The sequence below is a fragment of the Vidua macroura genome, chromosome 11 (genome assembly GCF_024509145.1).
Source record: "Vidua macroura isolate BioBank_ID:100142 chromosome 11, ASM2450914v1, whole genome shotgun sequence".
Classification (NCBI taxonomy): Eukaryota; Metazoa; Chordata; class Aves; order Passeriformes; family Viduidae; genus Vidua; species Vidua macroura.
In genome coordinates, this window is record NC_071581.1 from 22,064,907 (window position 1) to 22,086,373 (window position 21,467).

A 21,467-nucleotide genomic window follows, 5' to 3' on the forward strand; every position below is an offset into this window, starting at 1 on the left:
TGTCATCTATCAGTTATTTACACCCTTGCAACATCACAGGGTAGATAAAATAAACCAAGCAATTCTTTAATAACAAAACCATGCCCTGCTGCAGCTCAGACAGGAGTACCTTAGTTTTATTTTTAAATTTTTACTGAATTATTCAACGTGGAAGCTTAGGAATGAAGCATTCTACCATTTTTTCTTTTGTCTCTTTCCTAAACTTGCCTATTTTAGCTTCTGTTAAAATGTCTCAGAATGCATTAACCTTCCACAAGCAGTATTTCTGTAGGGGAAAATTCTCCTCACGTTCCTGAGGGCAGCTTCATACTCCCTGACCAAATTTTTGGGGTATTTTTTGAAAGCCTGGAGGGCAGTGAAGTCCCTCCACAGTGGGAGGGAAATGCCCATGCCCCCCAGGTCAGGAAATGGAGTAGGATGGCCTTCAGCAGCACAGCATTCCTGGCTGGAAAACTGACCTGGTGATAAAGAAGCTGGCAGAGCCTGGCCAGGAGTGCAGGCAGGAGATTCCTGTGTCCACACATCATCTTCACCAGCAGGGAGAGGCACGGGCCCTGCCTGCAGCAGGGGAAACCACAAGCTCATTAAATTCGTCCCCAGCACAGGAACAGGCAATTAAAAATGCTTAAACACCCTGGAGCTGATCCAGGCTTGTCTGTAAACACAGCACAATTATCATTCCACCCACAGGCTCAGAGGAAGGGGCACTTTTGGGGTACCTGAGCAGAGAACCCCTACAGAACCCCCACCAGTGCCCTGCCTCACACAATGGATGGCATCTCAAATCCTTGCTGTCACCTCACAAGGCCAAAGTGGCCTCTGAGGTGACAATAAGGACAGGAGGAGCTGCCTGGGCACAGGGTAAAGAGAGGCAGAGCAATAAATGGGATCAAAACACAAAGCAGGAAGGAATTGCTATGACGAGGCCCTGCTGTAAAGCAGGGGCAGGGAGGGATTTTCCCACCCAGATAACAGAAAAACCCATCCTCAGAGGAGACCAGGTGGGAGCTGGGTTTAGACACCATTTCCTGGGACTCTTGTTTGTCACAGGGAGTTCTCAGTCAGGGTTTTAACAGTGATTCATCTGCTCTGGGGCAGAGCAGTGCAAGAGAGGGAAGGATGGCCTGGCTGCCAAGGCACAGGGAGAGCACCAGGGCAGCTGGGCTCCCAGCCAGCTCCTCAGCACAGCCTCCTTGCCCAGCAAAGTGATTTTCCACTGACACGCTGCTGCCCGTGATGTTTACAGGCTCTGCTACACGAGGAGGAGCTGAGCACCAGCTCCAGGGCAGGCTCTGCTGCCTCTCCTCCTCAGCCAGGCCAGGACCCAGGCAGCCCTTGCCAGGGAAGGAATTCCAGGAGCAAAGGGATTGGCTTCGCCGCCATCCCCCACCCTGGGCTGAAACACCCAGCACTGTTTGAGGGGCTGTTCAACCCCTGGCACAGAGCTCAGAGCAGAGCCAAAAGGGATCTGTAACAACAGAAACTTGTTTTATTTACTCATGGGCCTCAGAGTGAATTCGTTCTTGGAGTGCAGACACTTCACCTGCAGCTGCCAGCCTGGCACCAGCTGAGAACACCCAGAGTCCCTCCTCAGCCCTGCACAAGTGCTGGAATTCTGGTTATCACCCTGCTTTGGTTCTCCTACTCTTTGAGTCCCATCTTACCTGTCAGGAGGGTTAAAAGAGGAAGCAGCCAGAAGGGTTTGGCAGAATGATGTCAGCAGAAGATCAACAACCTGAAATAAAAGGCACCAGGAATAAACCTGGAATAAAACCCACACTGCTAATTCCTGCTTGACAGGCTGGATACCTAAACCTCGTTTTCTGCTTTGTATATATTACATTTCCTGACATTAAAACAAGGAAACAAACTGGTCAATGAGATTCACTACAAGTTGTACAGATCCACTGCCACTAAGGATGGAAAATGAAGCCCACAACAGCCCAGGAATGAGCCCAGCACACAACAAACACCTGGACAAGGCTGTCGAGGAAAGCCTTGCCCATCACAGGACTGCTCTGGTAGAAAATATCTCCAGATCCTGTCATCCAGCAACTTCCAGGTGTTAAAACACAGGAACAGTCCGTGCAGGGCAGCGTAAGGGAGACAAAAGAAGTGTGTTTCCTGCAGACAAAGCAGCCTTTCACACCTCCCGTGCAGATGCGATTTTCCCTGCCCAGCCCCACCCAGGCCAGCTGGTACTCACGCTCTGGTGGCAGGGTGCCAGCCCGGGGGCAGGCACGGCCACCTGGACCGGGGAATTGAAAGGAGCAGCTTCGTCCTCCTCACTGCTGTCCCCCAGGACACCGCGGAGTCTGTCTGAAACCAGGGCCAGCTGAGCTGCCACCGCTGCGGGGACAGGGGGACAGGCGTGAAACATTCACAGCCCCCCACAGCAGCAAGAACAAGCAAAATATAAACTCGGATCAATCAGGGTCAAAAGTATGGTAGGAAAAGCTTTAATAAGCAAAAAATGTTGGCTGGGACACGGTGGATCAGCATCCCCAGCATTATTTTTTTCCCAGTTCTATCACCAGCACACCTCAGGAGCAGTTTTCACACCAGAGGGGAAAATGCTTTCCACAGGGGGCCAGGTGAGCCCCAGGAGTGGGGCAGCAGAGACTGCTGTGGTTATCACAAAGATAAGCCCCAAATGAGGCATGGGGATGGATCAGACATTAAAATGTACATATTCATAGCTGGAAGGATTATCAGCTCTGAAGGACTGCCAGCTTCAGGTGGCAGTGGCTGTTCTCCTGCTGTGCCTTTGGCCAGCACCAGCCACACTTTATTCAGGCAGCTTTTGGGACAGTGGATGAGCAGCAGCTCCCTCATACCTTCCCACTGAGCCTGGTCCACAACCAGAGTCCTGAGCTCAGCTAGTTCAGCCTTCAGCTGCTCAAAAGGCTCTTTGGAAAGGCTGGGCTCTGCTTTGGAGTCATCTAGACAAGGAGGAGAGGAAATGCATTCAGCAATCTCTGCGTGCACTTTCTGCAGAAGCAGAATTTACTTTTCCTGAAGTTCTAACAAAACCCCAAACTGTCAGTCTGTCACACACAGAGCTTTTTTTTTTACAGTCAGAATGTGCTATTTAATTAATAATTTATGGGTCTATGCCTAGTTGCAAAAAGGAATTCAGTTTTTAAAGACGAGAGGCAAAAAAGTTCTGTTTTCAGAGTTTTCTTCTCACTTCCCTTAGCTCTGCCCCTCACAGAAACATTTGCTGTCCTCAAGACTGGAGCCAGGCTCAGAATGCAGAGACAGACATTACAGCATGGATACATCATCAGCTTCTCCAGATGTCCCAAGTTACTCTGGCTTTTTGTTTAAGAGAGGGAATAAAAGAAAATTCCTTTTCCCACTAGAAAAAGATGCCACCAGCGACTGCCACAGCCCCAAACCCCCCCAGAGTTCGTTAGACAGGAACGGCTTCTCATGCAGGGGGCAGGAATAAATCACCCAGCAGCAAGAACAGCAAACAACAAAGGTTGGCATTGACACTGGTTGTAAACACGCTGTAAAATGAGGTGTTGGGAGCCCACTGAGTCACCGGCGTGTGCAGCAGCGAGCACTGACAAATTGGGTTTGGGGCTGCCCCGTGCCCAGTCCTGCCCTAAATCCCGGCTGTGTGCCGAGCCCGGCGGTGGGGCAGGGAACAGGGACAGGAGCAGAGCAGGGGACAGGAGGGGACACGGCTCAGGCTGCTCTGGAGGGCGGCACACGGCGCCACTAGAGGTCAGCGACAGCGCAGGGAGCCCGCGGAGCTGCCGGGATCCTGCGGGTCCATCCCGGCCCGCAGGGATCCATCCCGGCCCGCAGGGACCCATCCCATCAGGGATCCATTCTGGCAGGGATCCATCCTAGCCCATCAAGGATCCATCCCATCAAGGATCCATCCCATCCTGGCAGGGATCCATCCCAGCCCATCAGGTATCCATCCCAGCCCGCAGGGATCCATCCCATGAGGGATCCATTCTGGCAGGGATCCATCCTAGCCCATCAGGGATCCATCCCATCCTGCAGGGATCCATCCCAGTCCACAGGGATCCGTCCCAGCCCACAGGGATCCATCCCATCCCATCAGGGATCCATCCCATCCCAGCAGGGATCCATCCCATCAGGGATCCATCCCAGCCCATCAGGGATCCATCCCATCTGGGATCCATCCTGGCCCAATAGGGATCCATCCCATCAGGGATCCATCCCATCCCGCAGGAATCCATCCCATCCCGCAGGAATCCATCCCATCCCACAGGAATCCATCCCATCCCGCAGGGATCCATCCTGGCCTATCAGGGATCCATCCCATCCCATCCCATCAAGGATCCATCCCATCCCGCAGGAATCCATCCCATCCCGCAGGAATCCATCCTGGCCCATCAGGGATCCATCCCATCCCATCAGGGATCCATCCTTGCCCAGCAGGGATCCATCCCATCAGGGATCCATCCTGGCCCATCAGGGATCCATCCTGGCCCATCAGGGATCCATCCTGGCCCATCAGGGATCCATCCTGGCCTATCAGGGATCCATCCCATCCCATCAGGGATCCATCCCATCCCATCAGGGATCCATCCCTGGTTGCCAGGCCAACCCCGTGGCCAGACGCCTCTCCAGCCATGGCACCTCCAGAAAGCTCCCAAGGCCCCGAGCAGGGCTTGGCTCCAGATCGATCTCACAGCCAGAGCAGCAATCTGTAACTTTTCCCCACCACGCTCTGCTCTGGGAGCCACCTCTGCTGCCCAGCCCGACCTTTGCATCGTGTGCAAACCACTGAAGGTGTGTTTGAAACACCCACTGGCTGACAGGAACAGCAGAGCTCATTAACCACCCTCATTAAATATCCATAATCCTGCCCCAGTAAAGCTGCAGCGATGCGACCCGGGATCACCTCCCACCCAAACATCCATAAAGCAGGAGCTGCAATCCCTTTCCCAGCCTCTCCTGCCCCCCCAGATCTCCCTAATCCCCTCTTAAAAGAGGGTGCCAGGACAGCACAAGTGTCACTGCACAAGGGATCAGCACAGCAGGCTCCCAGCACAGCAATTCCCAGCCCGGGCTGAGCAGCTCAGGCTGCAAACGCTGATTCATGGAAAGGTCTTGGAGGTGGAATTCAGCCAGCTCAGGCTCAGGCATCATCTGCAGCCTCAGCACTGCACAGGGCTCCCAGGGACTGCAAAAATCCCACCCAGGCAGGGCTGGCAGAAAAAAGCCATTGCAGGAGTAAGAATTTAACACCTCCATACAACATAAAGGACTTAACACTTATTTATATGGATTAAATACCTATTTGGCCATAAATCTTTGAAAATTTTCAATTCAGGAGGGCAGCAGAGGAAAAATTAACATTTCACATTGATCCATAAGTAAATGTTGTATTTTTTACCTTGTAACACCTTCTCTTTCATAGCATGACAGGCTTGCAGGTAGGTGGAGTACAAGTTTGAAGGTATTTTGTCAGCTCTGTGAAAAAGAAGAGATGTATTACCCTGCATAACCACAAACTGCCTTTATTAAATAAGCACAAACAACAGCCCTTCTATGAAATGTAATTAGAGGGACTCTGAAGCATAAGGAGCATCTGAAGCATTTTTTAATCATCTGACATGAGGGGCAGAGATTTCTACCCGGGGCTTTCACAGCAAGCATTGCACACGTGTAGCACACACAAACCCAATACTGTACATGTTATTAATTAATATTTTAATGCCTGTTTCATATCCAGTTGATGTGTAAGACCCCAGAAGAGTGTGAGCTGTGAGATGCAGCATTCACAGATGTAAAACATGAACGTGCTGAGACCAAGGTGTGACCTCCTCTCTGCAGGGCAGGCACTTGCTGCTAAGAGCACGTCCCACGAGGCTCCCCAGAGCTCAGCTGCTTCCCTTACAACTTTAATTTCACTAAATGATCCAGCCTTTAATTTTAGAGCCAGACTGGAATGACAAGGCAGGGCCAAGCACCTCATTTGCAGGCAGTGTTGCAAACATTCTTCCTTCATGAGAGGTTACAGAGGAACTACTGGATGTAAACTAAAGCTGTTCCTGCAGTGCAGAAAAGCACTTTTAAACACGCATGCAGGGCAAGCTGGAGTCCTGAGAGGAGCTGTGTCCTCCTGAGGCATCACCCTGGTGCCCCCTGAGCATTAGCAGACATTAAAGTCTCATCTTTCACTCCCCCCTTATCCCCTCCCAAAGAGCCTTTCACAGAGGGAGCTCATATTCCTGGGGAAATTTTATATTCAGCTGTATCCTTCAAGATTTGCATAAAAATGTACCTGGCCTGGAGCCAGAGGGACTCCTAAATTTCACAGTGGCCAGAGGACTAATTACACACCCCTGAAGACTACACAGATAAGCTCCTCCATGCACAATCTGCAAGCCACAGACCTGGGCCACCAAGCCCTGCCAAGAGGTTGGTGGTAACCAAGGTGTCAAAGCCTCTGATAATCTGATATCAAATGTCCCAAAAAGAAAGCCCAGCAGCACAGAAAACAGCACTGGGATGTCTGAATACCTCTTTAAGGAGTCTATAAAAGCCATGCGTCCATCTGGGGTTTTAGGGAGCTGCAAGAGAGGAAAAGGCAGGTCAGGGGCAAATTATCTGTGTACAAACACACAGCCAATGGGAGGGGCAGAGAAAAAAGCCAAATACTGACCACACGGGGCCTGAGCAGAGCTGGAAGGAACCAGGAAGTGTAATATGGTCGTCTGAAAATGCTGAGAAAATAAACAGAGCAAAGTATTAACAATGCCAGAGGTCCAAAGTGCCATCTCCACACCTCAGGAGTTAATTTGATGTTCATGGTAACGTGAATGACCACAGACTAACCAGGTTCAGGTTGGCCAATGGTTTTTAATTTATTTCATTTTGCTTTTTATTGTAATAATTTTGGACTTCTTTTGCACAGGGGAATGTGCCTTTTCACTCTCCCTCAAATATCCTCTATTAAGATGACTCCTCAGGAAGTGGGAAGAACTTCCCCAAACCTCCCTTGCTCACATCCTCAATTTTTCTTGTTTCCTTATTTTGATTCAGACTTGGCTTCTACAATTATTGTGATTACTATTATTATTATTCTAGCTAAGCCCAGGAGGAGCTGAGAAGCACACAGTACCTGGCCTCTATCACAGAGGTTGGGATCTTCCTGGTGTTTTCAAATATCTGAAGGGCCTTTTCAACATCACGGAGCGCCTGGGCCTGGGGCTGCCTCACACGAGGAACGGGAGAAAGATGTGAGAAATCAAGAGTAGTCATGAACTTACCTTTTCTGTTCTGAATTTGCTTTATTGTGATTCTATTCTAGCTGTATGTGTGGAATTAAGACACATCATCTCCACTTCCAGCCTGTGCCTGCAGGCAGAGGCACTGACACCCCGGGTTTCTCTCGTTTGAGTTGTAAGACACCTCAAGCTGCAACAAGTTTCTCAACTGACAACCAGACCAGACTCTGAAAAATTAAATTAAATCCTCACTTATGCCTGTGAGTTCATCACAGGACTGGGTTTCTTGTATTATATTCAGCTACCCTGCCTCCAGCCTGTATTTAATGCAATCATTAAATAACAAAGTGAGGCCTCTTCCTCTGATCAAAATGTAAGGAATAATAAAGCCAAACACTTCCTTATAAATTATTGCTGTTACCCAAAATTTATCATGATCCACAGCGTGAAACTGCAGAGTGTAGATTCCACCCCCAAATCTCTTTTGAATACCCACACTTTGGTCCCACACCACAGAGATAGAGTGCTCCACCAAGAAGAATCAAGACACCTATAGAATGTGACTCCAGTTTTCATGAAAACTGGGGAGATCCTGTATTTATGGCCACCAAAACCTCTGGCTTAAAGCTGGAGACTTGGCAGCACACTCAGCCTTGGAATGGCAGGGAGGCTGACAACCTCAGTGCTTTTCCAGAGGAAAAGGGACGTGGCTGATGAGAAAACTGGGACACAGAGCAGCAGTACCTGCACAGCCTCCCCGGGGGCAGAGAGGTCTTCATAGAGCCCCATGTCCTCTATGGCCACCTGTGGGAGGTCAGAGGTGCAGGTGGTCACACACAGCAGGGTTTGACAGAGCCAGAAAGAGCTCTTCTCAGAAGAGTTCAACCTTTCCTGACCTTGAGGTCGGCCAGTCGGGTTTTGGCCAGGGTGATGTACTCCAGGAGCAGGGAGCGGTGTTTGGTGGGCACAAAGGGTGGGAACATGATGTGCACCTGCAACGTGACAACCACAACGCCACTTGCCATTGTTACAGGACACCCAGGTAAAATTCTAACTAATTCTGACTAATGCTCACCTCAAATACTCCCCAAAGAGTTATTGCTTGGTTAAGGATCAGTCATTTTCATGGCATAATTTTTCCCAACAACAAACAAACAAACAAAATCAGTGAAGTGCCTAAACTTAATTCCATGGAAGGAATTCTCCCCATCAATAAAAGAATCTGGTCCTTCTTTATTGCAGGAAGAGAAGGGTTTGAATAATGAACCAGAAGTAATGCAATTACTATAGCAACACTTATAATGAGCTGAACCTACTGAAAGGCACAAGGACAGTCACTCTGGGGCAGTTCTGGACCTGAAAACCATCTCTGTCAGCACCTTCTCACCTTCAGGTAGGGCGCAGCTTCAAAGGGCACCAGCTCTGACAGGAACTCCAAGAGGAAAACCAGAGATTTCTTACTGCTCCCGTGGGGGCCACCAGCATTCCCAAAGGAAGCCTGAAACAGGGGAAAATGGCAAGACAGCCTTTCAGTGTGGAGAGAATCCTCATCCAAGCAGTGCCATAACTGAGCACACCAATCCCAAACATCCCATTTCTGTCAGGAGAATCTTTCTGGAGAAAAGTCTCCAGAGAAAGTTTATAGAATCATTGAATGGTTTGGGTGGGAGGGACCTTAAAAACCACCTAGATCCAATCCCCTGCCACATCTTCCACTAGCCCAGGCTGCTCCAAGCCCCGTCCAACCTGGCCTTGGGCACTTCCAGGGATCCAGGGGCAGCCACAGCTGCTCTGGGCACCCTTTGCCAGGGCCTCCCAGCTTCACAGCCAGGAATTCCTTCCCAATCTCCCATCCATCCCTGCCCTCTGGCAGTGGGAGCCATTCCCTGTGTCCTGTCCCTCCATCCCTTGTCCCCAGTCCCTCTCCAGCTCTCCTGGAGCCCCTTCAGGCCCTGCAAGGGGCTCTGAGCTCTGCCTGGAGCCTTCTCCTCTCCAGGTGAGCACCCCCAGCTCTCCAGCCTGGCTCCAGAGCAGAGGGGCTCCCTTGGATCACGGTGATTTACAGAAGTCTCTGAGGAAGTTTGCTGCCATGAGAACACTCAAACAAGGCAACTTTGAGATGCACCAAAAGATTGATACTCATGAGGGAACCACAAATCTGCAGGTTTCTGCACAGGTTTATCTGGGCATTCGGAGGAAAACAACCAGTCTGAGACTACAGAGAACACAACCAGTTTACCTTCTGATACCTCCTGGACACTCTATCAGCCAAAGCTGAGCTTAGATTTGCAAACTCATACAAAGGAATTTCCAGGTTGAATTTGTGTGGAGATTTGCATCCCTAAAGCACCCACCTGTTTACAGTTAAAAGCAACAACCAATTATCTGTAAGGTCAAACACAGCAATTACAGCTGCATGCAAACTTCCAGGAACCAGGAATGCTTCCTCTGCCACAACCCCCAGCTTATGCAGTAACAACAGTGCTGCTTATCAAGATACTGAAATCCATCCAAGATGATGATAATAACAGGAATTACATGTCTGCATTCCTAGCAAATAACTAGAACAGGCAAGGTGGACTTAAAAGATGAAAGGAGGGAAAAGTGGGGAAAACCAAATAAATTTATTCTTTGCAGACACAAAGGCAGTAATAAATATTCAATCATTCCTAAAATCAATACAATCCCTTGAACTTTTCTTTTTTATTTTTCTTCCCCTTTCTCATTCCTGGTTATCCTGTCTGGAACAAGGCTTTCTCCATGCAGCAGAACATTCCTTATGCACAGGTTGCCTCACACAATTAAAACAAAGCTCACCAGTCAGGCCTCACTTAGTCTCACCTTAAACCACTCAGAGTAAGGCATGAAGACAGCAGGGCCCTCCAGAGCAGCCTGACGAGCGATCAGGAACGCAGTGATCATATTTTCCATGTCATAATTCCCAAAGGCCTTTAGCAGGAGATGGCTCAGTAGGTCTAGGAACATAAAACAAGAACCTCACACTTTGCTCCTGACAACAGTGCTGTACATTCTGCAGTAAATGAAGACAAATATCTGTGATAAAACATGGGGCAGGACATGTATTGCAGCCTGGGGAAACCCTGGGGTCTGATTTTATTTTTTTATGCACTTTCAACTGTCAAACACATTTGGATTCCCTGCAGGGAGTCCAGCACTGGGATAATTAGTAAGGAATTCTCACAAACAAGCTCTGCTAGCAAAGGTGGGCTAGAACTAAGCTTCAGTAATCACTACGCCAATTAACAATGAAGGTAATTATCAAACCACCACCCTGGGCTGTACACAGAGTTTGAGAAGTGGCAGGCACGAGGCCTGGAATTCACACCACCATGGACATGGAAAGTCTGGGTGGAGAAGCAGATGTCCTGTCCTGCTGCTCTTTTCCACAGGAGCCCCCGAGCAGACAGCCCCTGTGCTGACTCCCCTGCTCCCACCCCAGCAGCACGGGCACACGCCAGGCTGGCAGTGCCCACCTACCCTTGAAGAGCTGCTCAGCCTCAGCCTGGCACACCACCAGCGTGGACACACAGGACAGGACGTGCTGCCAGTTCACCTCGTGGGTCTCCAGGACTTGCTGCAGCTGGCAGATGGATTCCTGCACACTGAATGCCACCAACAGCTGGAGGAGTGATGGCAATTCCTGTTAGCTAGGACATACAGCCACAAGAAAGAGGGGACTACAGACAAGATTGACAGGCTTCTCTGTGACCTTGTCAAGCTATCCTGCAGCTTTTGGATCAGCTTCCCAGGCCCAAATATCAGCCTGGGCTGGAACCAGCACCAGCTACAATAAGCAGTAAAATTCCCATTCTTTCAGAACTCATGTCTTACTCCGTACCACTGAAAATTCACATCTCCAGTCAGCACCTTTGTTCCCATTAAGTGCTTTGCACTAGCAAAAACCACTGTCATTCTTTTCCTCCGTGCTTCCTCCTCCCAGAGCTTCTGGCGATGGGTTTGGATTCTGCAACTGGATGATGTTGCACTGATTTCCAATAATCTGGTTTCAGGTTTTCCAGTGGATATAAGCCCAACATAACAGAGTTCTCTGAGTGACACCAGGCAGACGTACCTTGCGATACAGAGCCGTGAGCAGGGGAGAAGTCCTGGTAAAGCTCCACTCCTTCTGCATCTGGATGGCATCAGACACTGCACCCACAAAAAGAAAACTCCAGCAGCAGGTTTTACAATACACCCAAAACCCACAGGTTTCCCTTGTGCAGCCATTAAAGACTGCCCAGTGGAACTCTGTCTCCCATCAGTCTTTGGAACATGGGCACAAGGACTGGGCCATTCCATTATGGCACTGTCACCCCAGTTTTCGGGATCCCACGTGCGTAGGCTGACATGGCACGGAGAATCAGCAAGGAATCAGCTTTTCCCTCATTACCCTCTTTCATCTGGGAGCCAGCAATGACACAGCTCTCCCACACAACAGACAAGCAGCTCCAGATCACAGCTCGTGGGGACTTTACAGTAGATTTCATAGCTCAAATGTATTTCTTCCTAAAAACATCAAGCTTCACGTTTACTGATCTGGGATTAGAACCTTCCTGCCAAAAATCTCCTCCTGAACCATGACCCTCAGGTGACTTTTCTTGCCTGATGTGGCTCCCTGCTTATACAGACCCCAGGATGGAGCTGAGAAGCCTGGAGGCTGCTCTGGCTCTGGGTCCTCCAAGCTGGGCCCCACTCGGTGTGGGACAGAGCTCTGGACACACCTGGAGACACCTGGAGACACCTGTCCCTGCCCATTCCCACCTTTCAGCACGGGGTTGTAGGTGAGAACCTCGGTCAGGGTGTGTCTGAAAAACTGCCTCAAGGAATCCGGGTGAGCCACACTTCCATACAGTGACACGTTGAACACATTCAGCCTGCAAAGGACAAGGAGATACCAGAAACAATGTCAGCCAGGTGATCAGCCAGGCACTGATTAAATATGGTCAGCCAGGTGTGATAATATATGATCCACCAGCTGCTGATGAAATAGGAACAACCAGGTGCAGCTTAGGGTGAACGACTGATTTTTATTCTACATCCATCTTCTCAAATTGCCACAAATGTATATTTTATTGTATGTATTAAAAAATCCCCAAAAAATGAATGGTTACTCAACACTATGTAGCCAGCAGATTAAATGTGAGTCTGGGGGGTATCCCTGCACGGGGCTGAAGGTGACAAAGCAGTTAAATGAAACAAGTATGGAAGCAGGAACTGGAGATGATTTCACCTTCCAGGTGTTTCTGCTCAGAAGCAGTGAGGGAACTTGATGGGGAATTTCTGGCATGACAAGAGGGAGGTCCAGGGTTGGCTCCAGCACTGCCAGAACCCACTTTCCTACCTGGCCCTTATCTTTTTTACAAGCACTTTTGTCTGCACATATTTTATTAGGGGAGAATACCAAGCACAAATGGCACTGGAAGAGGTGGGGAGGGTGTGTAAATAAGTAAAAAACACCCCACAGCATTGCTCCTATTTCAGTGGATAAAAACCTCCTCCTGACACTGTTTGGAACGTTTCTTACCAGAACCTCACAGCTTGCACCATGGAAACATCTTCCTGCTTCTCTTTACCAACAGCATCAAGCACCCCTGGACCCCAAAACACACAAAAACCCAATGAGAAAAGAACTGTAACATTAAACCCAACATGGGAATTAACAGGAATGAGCAATTTGTGCCCGTTTACAAAGGTGACCCCACTAGGGAAATGTGCAGAAGCCACTCAGCAGTGCTAAATTCTTACCAGATTTTCTCCAAAGTGACACAGGGACTCAGAAACTATTACCACTGACCTTGAACCAATTTTAAAACATTCCCAAGAACATGCTAATAATGAAGCCGTCTAAAAATGCATATAAATCAGTATTTCATTTCCAAACCCAGCCCTAATGCATCTGTGAGTGTGAGCATCGTGAAGCCTGTCTGGAGGCAGGGATTTGCACAAGCTGAATTAAGCACCCTGCAAACCACGGTCCAGACAAAGGGCAGGCTGGGGAAGGGCCACGCGTTTGTAATGTGCCATTTGCATAGCAGGAATTCCTTTAAAAGCTCGATCTGCCCCAAAACGACGGGTAGAGATCAAACAGGTTGGCAGCTTGCGCAGCAGCGTTGTCTTGACGATGATCAGCCCACACCTCTCCGAGCCCACAGACTGGGAAACCCTTTGCTTTGCAGTCTGCTGCAGCAGCACTTCTGCTTTGTGCCACCCTGCCTTGAAAACCCTCCTCTTTCAACTGTTAATGGAGCTTCGTTTGTGTATTCTAATCATTTCGTTAAGGAAAAAAAAAAAAAAAAAAACCTTGAAAAGAAGAAAAAAACCCTGAGCAGGGGCAGGGAAGCAGAGAAGCAGACATCCCTCACATGGCACCACAGCTTTAGGATGTAACACTCTCCTCTCCTGCTGAGGAATACTTTAAGGTTAAGTAGGGGAGAATAAAGCAAAGGAGATAAACTCAGCTTATCTTCAGGCACTGCAGTTCAACACTGCCAGATCATTACAGTGAACACATTGCTCCCGTGCTACTCCCAGCCTGTCCTTCTCCTCCTGCGAAGGTCCTCAGTAACAGGGAATTCTTTTACATTAAAAATCCTACTGTTCTCCAAGGACTAATGAAGTGAGACCCCCTCAGAGGTGACCCAAAAGTATGGACTAATAAAACATCTTACATAAACCTCATGTAATGCGTTTTGCAGGCACGCAGACTGCGAGTGTGGCAGTGCAGGCTGCGCAAACGGGAAGGGCAAATGAAGAGCAGGATGCAGACTCCTGTCTGCCTGCCAACAGCCTGCTCCTCCTCCTCCAAAATCACTACTCCTCTGCCGAGAAGGGTTGGTTTTCAACTGTTAAAGGGCCACCTGAGATGGGATTCATGCATATTAAATAATAAAGCACTTCTCTTGCGGCTTTCCCTTTTTGGAAGAACTTCACAAGGTCTGTGAGGCATCTCTGTGTACAGACAGTGCTCCCTGCCAGACCTGGGGCAAGGGATGGGGCTGGCAGTGCCCAGAGGGATGGAGGGGAGGTGCCACGGCCTGGCGTGGGGTCACCTTACAGCAGAGAGAAAGCAGCAGCCTCTGCAGCAGCACTAAGCAGGAAAGCGCTGTCGCTAAGGAGCCAGGAGTGACAGCAGCTGCACTGTCAGGTGACACCAGCCAGGGGTGTGGGACACGGCAGGGGTGTAAGGAATGTGACAGCAGCAGGTACAGCATCCCCCCGTGAGGATCAGCTGTGACACAGGACAAAAATAACCCCCGTGTGAGTGTGTGTGTAGTCCTTCTGCATCAGGATTTGCTGGTAAATCGGGTGCTGCTGAGCTGAGCCCTCAGCACAGGCACCAGGGCAGCTCAGGCCAGGGCAGGCACGTTGCAGTTCATGAACACTGGTGTTTAAAGACTACACACCTACACCAGATGGCTTGGCTCAGCATAAAAATAGAGGTTTCAGAAAACATTGGCCTCCAAATCCAAACGGTGAGTCAGCAAAATCGCTCAACGCTGTCAATTCAAAGTTTAATTTACTAGGCAGAAAAAATAAATCTAAGAAGCAAAGCTGATCCTGGCCTAACCTCTGTGCTCCACCTGCTTCCAAGCAAACCTGTTCAAAATCAGGAAGTCGGGTCAGGTATCTATATGATGTTACAGCTGGGAGCAGGAAAAAAAAAAGTAGCATAAAAGGCAAGAAATTATCTGCAGTGTCTGGAGACACTTTAGGAGAACGACAGGGAAAGCAGAGGCAAATAAAATCAGTGACATAAATATTATGCACAACAGCACAGACAAAGCAGCCAGGCAAAGGATTTCTCCTTAGGGATTCAGCAGTGAGCAAGGAATAGAAGTCTTGGAAACAGCAGTGGCTGCACAAAGCTGGGATCACAGCAATACTTACACGCCAGCATTCTCTGTAAGACAGCACGGCAGATCTGTTCAAAATTGGCAAATTAATGGATTTAGAGTTTTAAAAGGCTGCAGTTCAATGCAGAAAAAGTAAATTGACTCAAAGAGTTGTCCCTCTTAAAGCTTCCCTTTGACCTTAGGCTCTGCAATAGAACAGATAAAATAGACAGAAGGGCAGCACTTTCCAACCTCACAGCATTCCACGTCTCATATTCAATGGAACACCCAAGCAATCCAGGTGAAAGGAAGTTAAGAACCCCCTTGATGTGCCACCTTGGAGCAATTCTCCATACAAAAAGTCTCAATTCTGGTTTCACCATTTCCCCCACCCCAGCACCTGTACCACCACCCTCTCCTTGCAGCTCCAAGCTCTGAATTATTTGTACTCAGCAAGAACCAGAGATTCATGGAATTGCTTCATTAAAGCAAAATGAGCAACCAGGTTCATTGTGTCCTTACGTAGGCAACCTTCTGGAATTCCACCTTCCTTCCCAGCTCCGAAGCCTGCTCAAAGCCATTCTGAAGAAACACGATGGCAAAGTCTGCAAATCAAGAAGGAATTGGTGTTCCAGCATCCCCTTTGCACACAGGTCACCTGCTCCTTCCCCTCCCACCTGTCCCAACAGTCTCAGAAAAGCCTCCACTCAGCAGGAATCATTTACTGTCTTGGAGTAAAATTATTCCCAGGAAAAAGAACCCAGAACTTCAAGGACTATAAAATCTAAAGAATTTGCAGTTATGCTCCACGACCTCTGCAGAACTCAGAGGGGCTGTACTTGCTCAGCTGCACTGGTCCACACTCACACACTGGAGGGATTTTTTCCTAACTAAACTAAGAAAATAAATAATAGAAATTAACAGGGGGGAAATGGAACTCTGAAATATTTCTGGCCCAAAATCTCTCTGGGACTTTGCAGAGTGTCACAGTGCCAGTGTACCATCCTTGAACCACGCCCCTCATAATTACACTTTCCTGAGTTACCATAACCCTAAAGGACAGAAAAATTCAAACCAATCATTTTTTAAAGGCAGAAAATTTGCTAGATTTGCTAAACATATAAAAAATACATTCCCCAGAGAAATGAGGTAAGAAAACACAAAGTGAGGCCTGAGTTGTTCCACCTCTGAGGTTCTGCCCTGCACCCAGCCCAAGGCCTTGCCTGAGAGAATTCTCTGTGCCAGCTCCGTGTCCCCACAGGGGATGTCCCCAGCCTGCTCACAGAGGCCACAGAGGCTGCTGCAGAGCCACTCCACTGCTGTTGGGCCTGCTGGGCTCCTGCAACACAAAAAAGCACCTTCAATTCAATCCCTCCTGCTTTCTGTAAGGCTTGACTGTCTCCCCAGCTGTGCACTCTGCCCTAAATGTGCCACTTCATTTATTTAATTTGGACCAGCACATTTGCTTTACAGTTGCTTTTTATATTATTTGCTTTATAAAAAGATCTCACAGCACACAAATGCAAAGGAAAAATGTGGGTGAAATCGCGCATTCAAGTATTTCCTCATCCCTGACATGAAAGTTTCCATTGAGAAACCTCTGCTAGAAGAATTTCAGTTCCAATTTCTAAGGCACTTGGATGAAAATGCTTCAAAAAAGAAATTAAATTCTCAATCTATGCCTTTGGTTCCCTTAAATTGCTTTCATTGTGAACAGACAAGTGAACCAGAATCAGAAGCCTAGAAAATCACTGGGACATTCCTTTGACACAATAAGGGTACAACCTGAACCTCACAAATGGGTGAGTTGTTAGCTCTGTACCATGGAATAACGGAATGGTTCATTTTGTTTCACTCCCTTTGTAACACTTATAGCAGGTTACTCCAAGCCCTGCCCAACTTGGTCTTGGACACTCGTTGGGGGGCAAAACCTAAAATTCTTAGACTAACAATTCCTGGAGATTAACTCTGCCAGACCAAAAAAGTGTAAGATTTTGTGAAGATGGGAGCACCCACCTTCTGCAGAGCAAGACTTTTTCTCGAGTCCAGTTGGTGGACACCAAGGAGCCACTGCACCTAAACTGGGCTAATCACCCCAGAGTAACCCCAAAAACCCACAGCAGCTCCTAAATCCTGCTAATCTGATCCCTTGCCAGCACCTGACCATATCCTCAGTCCAGAATACTCATGACTAATCCCTGATTATGCTTCAATAGGCTTTAGGAGATCAGCTCCATCTGCACCCCCCCCAGAGCCCTGCTCACCTCTCCAGCAGCTCTGCCAGGCCAGCGATGGCACTGCTGTGCAGGTGCCACACGGCTTCCAGCACCGGGGGCTCCTAAGGACATGTCACCAGCAGGTCACAGTTAACATTTGCCTATTGCACATGATACGTGAGACAGAAAGCTGGATTCTGTTTGTTCCAACTATCCAGCAGTTGTTAAAATTTAAAATTGACAACGCAGGAAATACCACGTGATGAAAGATTGTATTTTCTAGAAATTTTGGGTGATTTAGGGTTGTAGATGCATCATCATTTTAAATTGTCGTGCACAAGTAATGAATATATTCATCTTTTCCCTCTGGAATAATGCTGATTCTGTAGATTTAAAGGGGCAGGGATATCCCAGGAAACAGGTAACACAACTGAGTTTCAGGTCTTGTTAATGCAGATCCAGATCCAGATTAGAGAATTGTCTTTTAGTCTATTAACTGTTTATTAGTCCCTGTGGAACAAGGTTGCCACTCTCAAGTCCATATCCCAACAGAGCTGGGATTGCAGGAGACTACAGGGAGAGACTCTGCAATCATCCAGACAGAAAGGCTGATGGACACAAAGGGAAAAACGAACAAAAGTCTGCACCAGGCATTGCTTCTGTGTGGATCAACTTGCTGCCCTGTAACATCCCATCCAGCTCCTGCCCAGAACAGCCCGTCCAGGAGAGTCCTGAGCCAGCAAAACTGCACTGCAGGGTGCACCTGGCAGGGGAAAGGTGCAGCAGCTTCTGATCATTCCAGGCAGAACCAGCACCTCCACAAAACCTTCCCACCTTGAGAAGGAAGAGGCATTTGGGAGCCTTGGGCACAGGGAAAAGCCAAAGCCCCAGGAGCTTTCTGCTGTGACCAGCAGCTGCCTCACAGCCTGACCCCAAACTCGCCCACATACTTTGTCTTCACAACCTAATTCTTACTGTAACAGCCTCAGTTACAGTTATCTCTCCCTTATCCCCATGTCTGCCCCAGGACCAGGAGATCCTAATCAGCCTGTGAAACACACAGGTGCTATTTTCAGCTCTGGAGAGGATATTTGAGACCAGAGCACAGCCCTTTATCTGGGCAGATCAGCCTTTTCCTGCTTTCCCAGGAGAGCAGTGAGGAATCAGAACTGTCCCACTCATAAAAAGCCCTTGACTCCACTCACAGCACCCCTTGTCCCCACAAAATACACCCAAATGAAACCAAGACATCCCATTTGTCAGTCAGCACAAGCTATCTGCTATCTGGTTTCTTCCTCTGGGACCTCACTTTGTCTTATCACCATTCCCAGGTAAACAAAGCAGGGAACCAGAATGCCAAAGACACTTGGAATATTGGTGGCAAAGCACATGAGGGGCTCTGTGTCACCCCACAGGCAGCTGGGAGTTTCTGCACTGGACCTGGAGAGCACCCCAAAACCAGCACCTGATCACCACGGTGCTGTCAATGATCTTTTGTGGCAGTTCCCAATAATTCAAATAATTCCAAACCTCGACTGAGGTTTGCTTTGAAAAAGCAAATCCCACTGCAGAGACAAGGAAGCTCCCACTGAACTTGCTCTAAAATAAACAGAACAAAAAAAAAAATCCCACCATGTGTAATTCAGCTCATGCTTTTGGAAGGTCAGGAAAACCAGTCATTCTCAGGAATTCAGAGATGAATCCTCATGGTCAACACCGCAGTGTTTCTCCATGAGTTCTCACCTTCATTTTCCACAGTTCCTGGCAGAAGAGGGAGCGACAGAACATGTTGTTTGCCAGCAAATCCTTCACAGTCTGAAGCAAGCAGGTCAGCCTCTTCTGGCATCACCCCGGGAATGAAGCAGAAATAATTCTCTTTGTGAATAACATGCTCTCAGAAAAGCAATTTGTTGCTTTGCCCTGTTTGCTGCTTTTTAAAGGGTCAAATGATGGAGGGAATTCAGGGGAAAGGCCTAAACTTCTCTCCTTATTTATCTTGTACTTCTGCAAGCAAATCAAACACCTCAGTGAAAAACTGTCCGCTCGTGTTTGGGGCTTAATCAGAGCAGATAAACTGGGCTTAAAGTGAAACCTAACGGTGTTGTTTTGTTGATAGATTAAAGACAAAGCTTTCCCCTTACTCTCTGGTCAGAGTTCAGCAGTGGGACTCTTGAGGGGCTGGCAGAATCCTGGCAGATCCGCTCCACGTTGGCAACGGCATTTTTGGCTGCCAAGGTCGCTGTGGGCACACCCAGCTTTGAGGCCTGTTCCTGCAGAACAGAGACTAAACAAAACAGCAAAGCAGAAGACTGTCATCACCAGGAAAGTAAGAAACAAGAGCAGAACAATGAAAAGAAAGTAAAGCTGGGGTTGCCCATAAAGGCAAAAATTCAATATTGAGGAAGGGTTCTTCCCCACATGTGGCCAGGTAGATGCTCACCTATAAACGACTCTGGTGACACTCCCTGGTGCTCTGCCCCACCTGGCTTGGCTGAATCTCCCACCTGGAAACCAAATAAAACCTTAAAACTCTTAGATGTCTGTCACCTATCCCTATCCCTGCCCTGCTGGAGCAACTGAAGTGAAATTAACACAAAGCTCCCACGTGGGAGTGGAAAAGCACAGATTTCACCTTGCAAGAGATGTGCGTTTAGTTATTGTCAGTTTATGCATAAAAAAGGAGATACAGGTCAAAGTTCCTCATCCCCAGGGACCACACAGCTCAGCAGCAGCACCAGGAGCACAATTTCTATAATCCTTATCTTTCAAGTCCTTCCTGTGAAGCCATGTGGCCATAAATATTTGATGAAACATGTCCAAATGTTGGCTGGTTTTCTAGTTAAATCCCCTTTTCCTTTTTATAATGGGAAATATTCTCTAGAGAAAGACAGATCCTGAACTACGGGAGATATTTGCATTACCTGTTGTAACTGTAAAATCAGCGTGTGAGGAGAGGGAGAAGGCAGCTGAATCACAACAGTGGCTCAAGATAAGGCTGTCATGAGGACAGTCATGGCAGCCAGGCGTGGTTGGTAATTCAGAGAAAAGCCAAGTCTCTTCTGAATTGTCTTCCCTAGATTCACAGGAAGCCAGTTCTGACCCGAAGGAAAACGTGCTGGATTTCCCTTTGTCCCAAACCCAAACCACGCTGAACCATTTTTAGTCTGTAAAACACTGATGGAAAAGGGGCAACAATCCCATTTGTGCGACACAGAGCTTTCAGCTCCATCTTACTCCTGCACTGTTGGTTTTTCTCTCCACGTACCATGGAACACTGTGTTCCTGGGACACCGACTCCACAGCCGGTGGCACCCACCTCCAGCTGGGCTCTCCCACTGCCCCAGCCGGGCCACCACACCCTGGGCTGTCCCTGTCCCATTCCTACCTCCAGGAGGAGGTCAGCCAGGTTCTGGTGCTGATCCAGCAGCCGCAGAGCCGCCTCCTGGAGCTCCGCTACGCTCCCAAAGGGGCTTTTCCTCTTCCTGGCTCTCCCTGCTGAGAAGTTTGGGTTTATTGAGCAGCGTGTTTCCCAGGGCAGCCCGAAAACACCTCCCGCTCCTGCTGCTGAGGATGAGGGCAGAGCGGGGTGTGAGGAAAACATACGGGGGGGCATGAGGGCAGGGAGAGGGGATGTTCGAGGGCAGATGTGTACCGGGCACGAGGGCCATGAGGGCAGGGAGAGGGGATGTTCGAGGGCAGAGGGGGTGTACCGGGCACGGCGGCTTTGAGGAAAGCAGGGCAGGGTGTTCGAGGGCAGATGTTATGTACCGGGGACACGGCGGCTTTGAGGAAGGCAGAGCGGGGTGCACGGAGCGGGACACGGGGGCAGAGGGAGGGGTGTGTGCAGGTGGAGAGAAGGGGTGTACGAAGGCAGAGGGGGGACATTCACGCCCCCCTGCCCCCTCCGCTGTCCCCGCGGGGAGTGCCCGGCGCGGAGCTCGCCCCGGGCCCGCCTCAGCCCACACGTACCGACCAGGTCCCGCCAGCTCCTCCCGCCCGCGCCCGCCATCGCGGCCCGCCGCTTCCCGCCACGCGAGCCCGCGCCGCCATTGGCTCCCGCCGGCCGAGCCCACCGAGCCCATTGGCTGGAAGGGAGCGGAGGCCGCGCCGCGCCCACCCCGCCGCCTCTGCCCATTGGTTGGAAGCGCGGCGTGGTCCCGCCCCCCGCCGCCCAC

The 21,467-nt window shown here is 49.3% G+C and overlaps 1 protein-coding gene across 1 annotated transcript in view; it reads right to left on the reverse strand.

Annotated features, from left to right (window-relative positions):
- The window catches only part of FANCA (FA complementation group A), a 33,843-nt gene extending 12,542 nt beyond the window's left edge, over nucleotides 1-21,301 (reverse strand). The window contains exons 1-25 of the mRNA XM_053987190.1: nucleotides 21,262-21,301; nucleotides 20,678-20,784; nucleotides 19,733-19,796; nucleotides 19,434-19,576; nucleotides 19,036-19,131; nucleotides 17,341-17,414; nucleotides 16,300-16,415; nucleotides 15,599-15,681; nucleotides 15,132-15,165; nucleotides 12,769-12,835; nucleotides 12,006-12,118; nucleotides 11,317-11,393; nucleotides 10,722-10,863; nucleotides 10,065-10,198; nucleotides 8,611-8,721; nucleotides 8,120-8,215; nucleotides 7,968-8,027; nucleotides 7,118-7,206; nucleotides 6,659-6,719; nucleotides 6,517-6,566; nucleotides 5,387-5,463; nucleotides 2,838-2,942; nucleotides 2,207-2,349; nucleotides 1,665-1,735; nucleotides 459-558 (exon numbers count right to left, since the gene is read on the reverse strand). Coding sequence (XP_053843165.1) covers nucleotides 459-558; nucleotides 1,665-1,735; nucleotides 2,207-2,349; nucleotides 2,838-2,942; nucleotides 5,387-5,463; nucleotides 6,517-6,566; nucleotides 6,659-6,719; nucleotides 7,118-7,206; nucleotides 7,968-8,027; nucleotides 8,120-8,215; nucleotides 8,611-8,721; nucleotides 10,065-10,198; nucleotides 10,722-10,863; nucleotides 11,317-11,393; nucleotides 12,006-12,118; nucleotides 12,769-12,835; nucleotides 15,132-15,165; nucleotides 15,599-15,681; nucleotides 16,300-16,415; nucleotides 17,341-17,414; nucleotides 19,036-19,131; nucleotides 19,434-19,576; nucleotides 19,733-19,796; nucleotides 20,678-20,784; nucleotides 21,262-21,301 — 2,253 coding nt within the window. The remainder of the gene's footprint in view (nucleotides 1-458; nucleotides 559-1,664; nucleotides 1,736-2,206; nucleotides 2,350-2,837; nucleotides 2,943-5,386; nucleotides 5,464-6,516; nucleotides 6,567-6,658; nucleotides 6,720-7,117; nucleotides 7,207-7,967; nucleotides 8,028-8,119; nucleotides 8,216-8,610; nucleotides 8,722-10,064; nucleotides 10,199-10,721; nucleotides 10,864-11,316; nucleotides 11,394-12,005; nucleotides 12,119-12,768; nucleotides 12,836-15,131; nucleotides 15,166-15,598; nucleotides 15,682-16,299; nucleotides 16,416-17,340; nucleotides 17,415-19,035; nucleotides 19,132-19,433; nucleotides 19,577-19,732; nucleotides 19,797-20,677; nucleotides 20,785-21,261) is intronic.
- Between the last annotated feature and the right edge of the window lie 166 nt (nucleotides 21,302-21,467).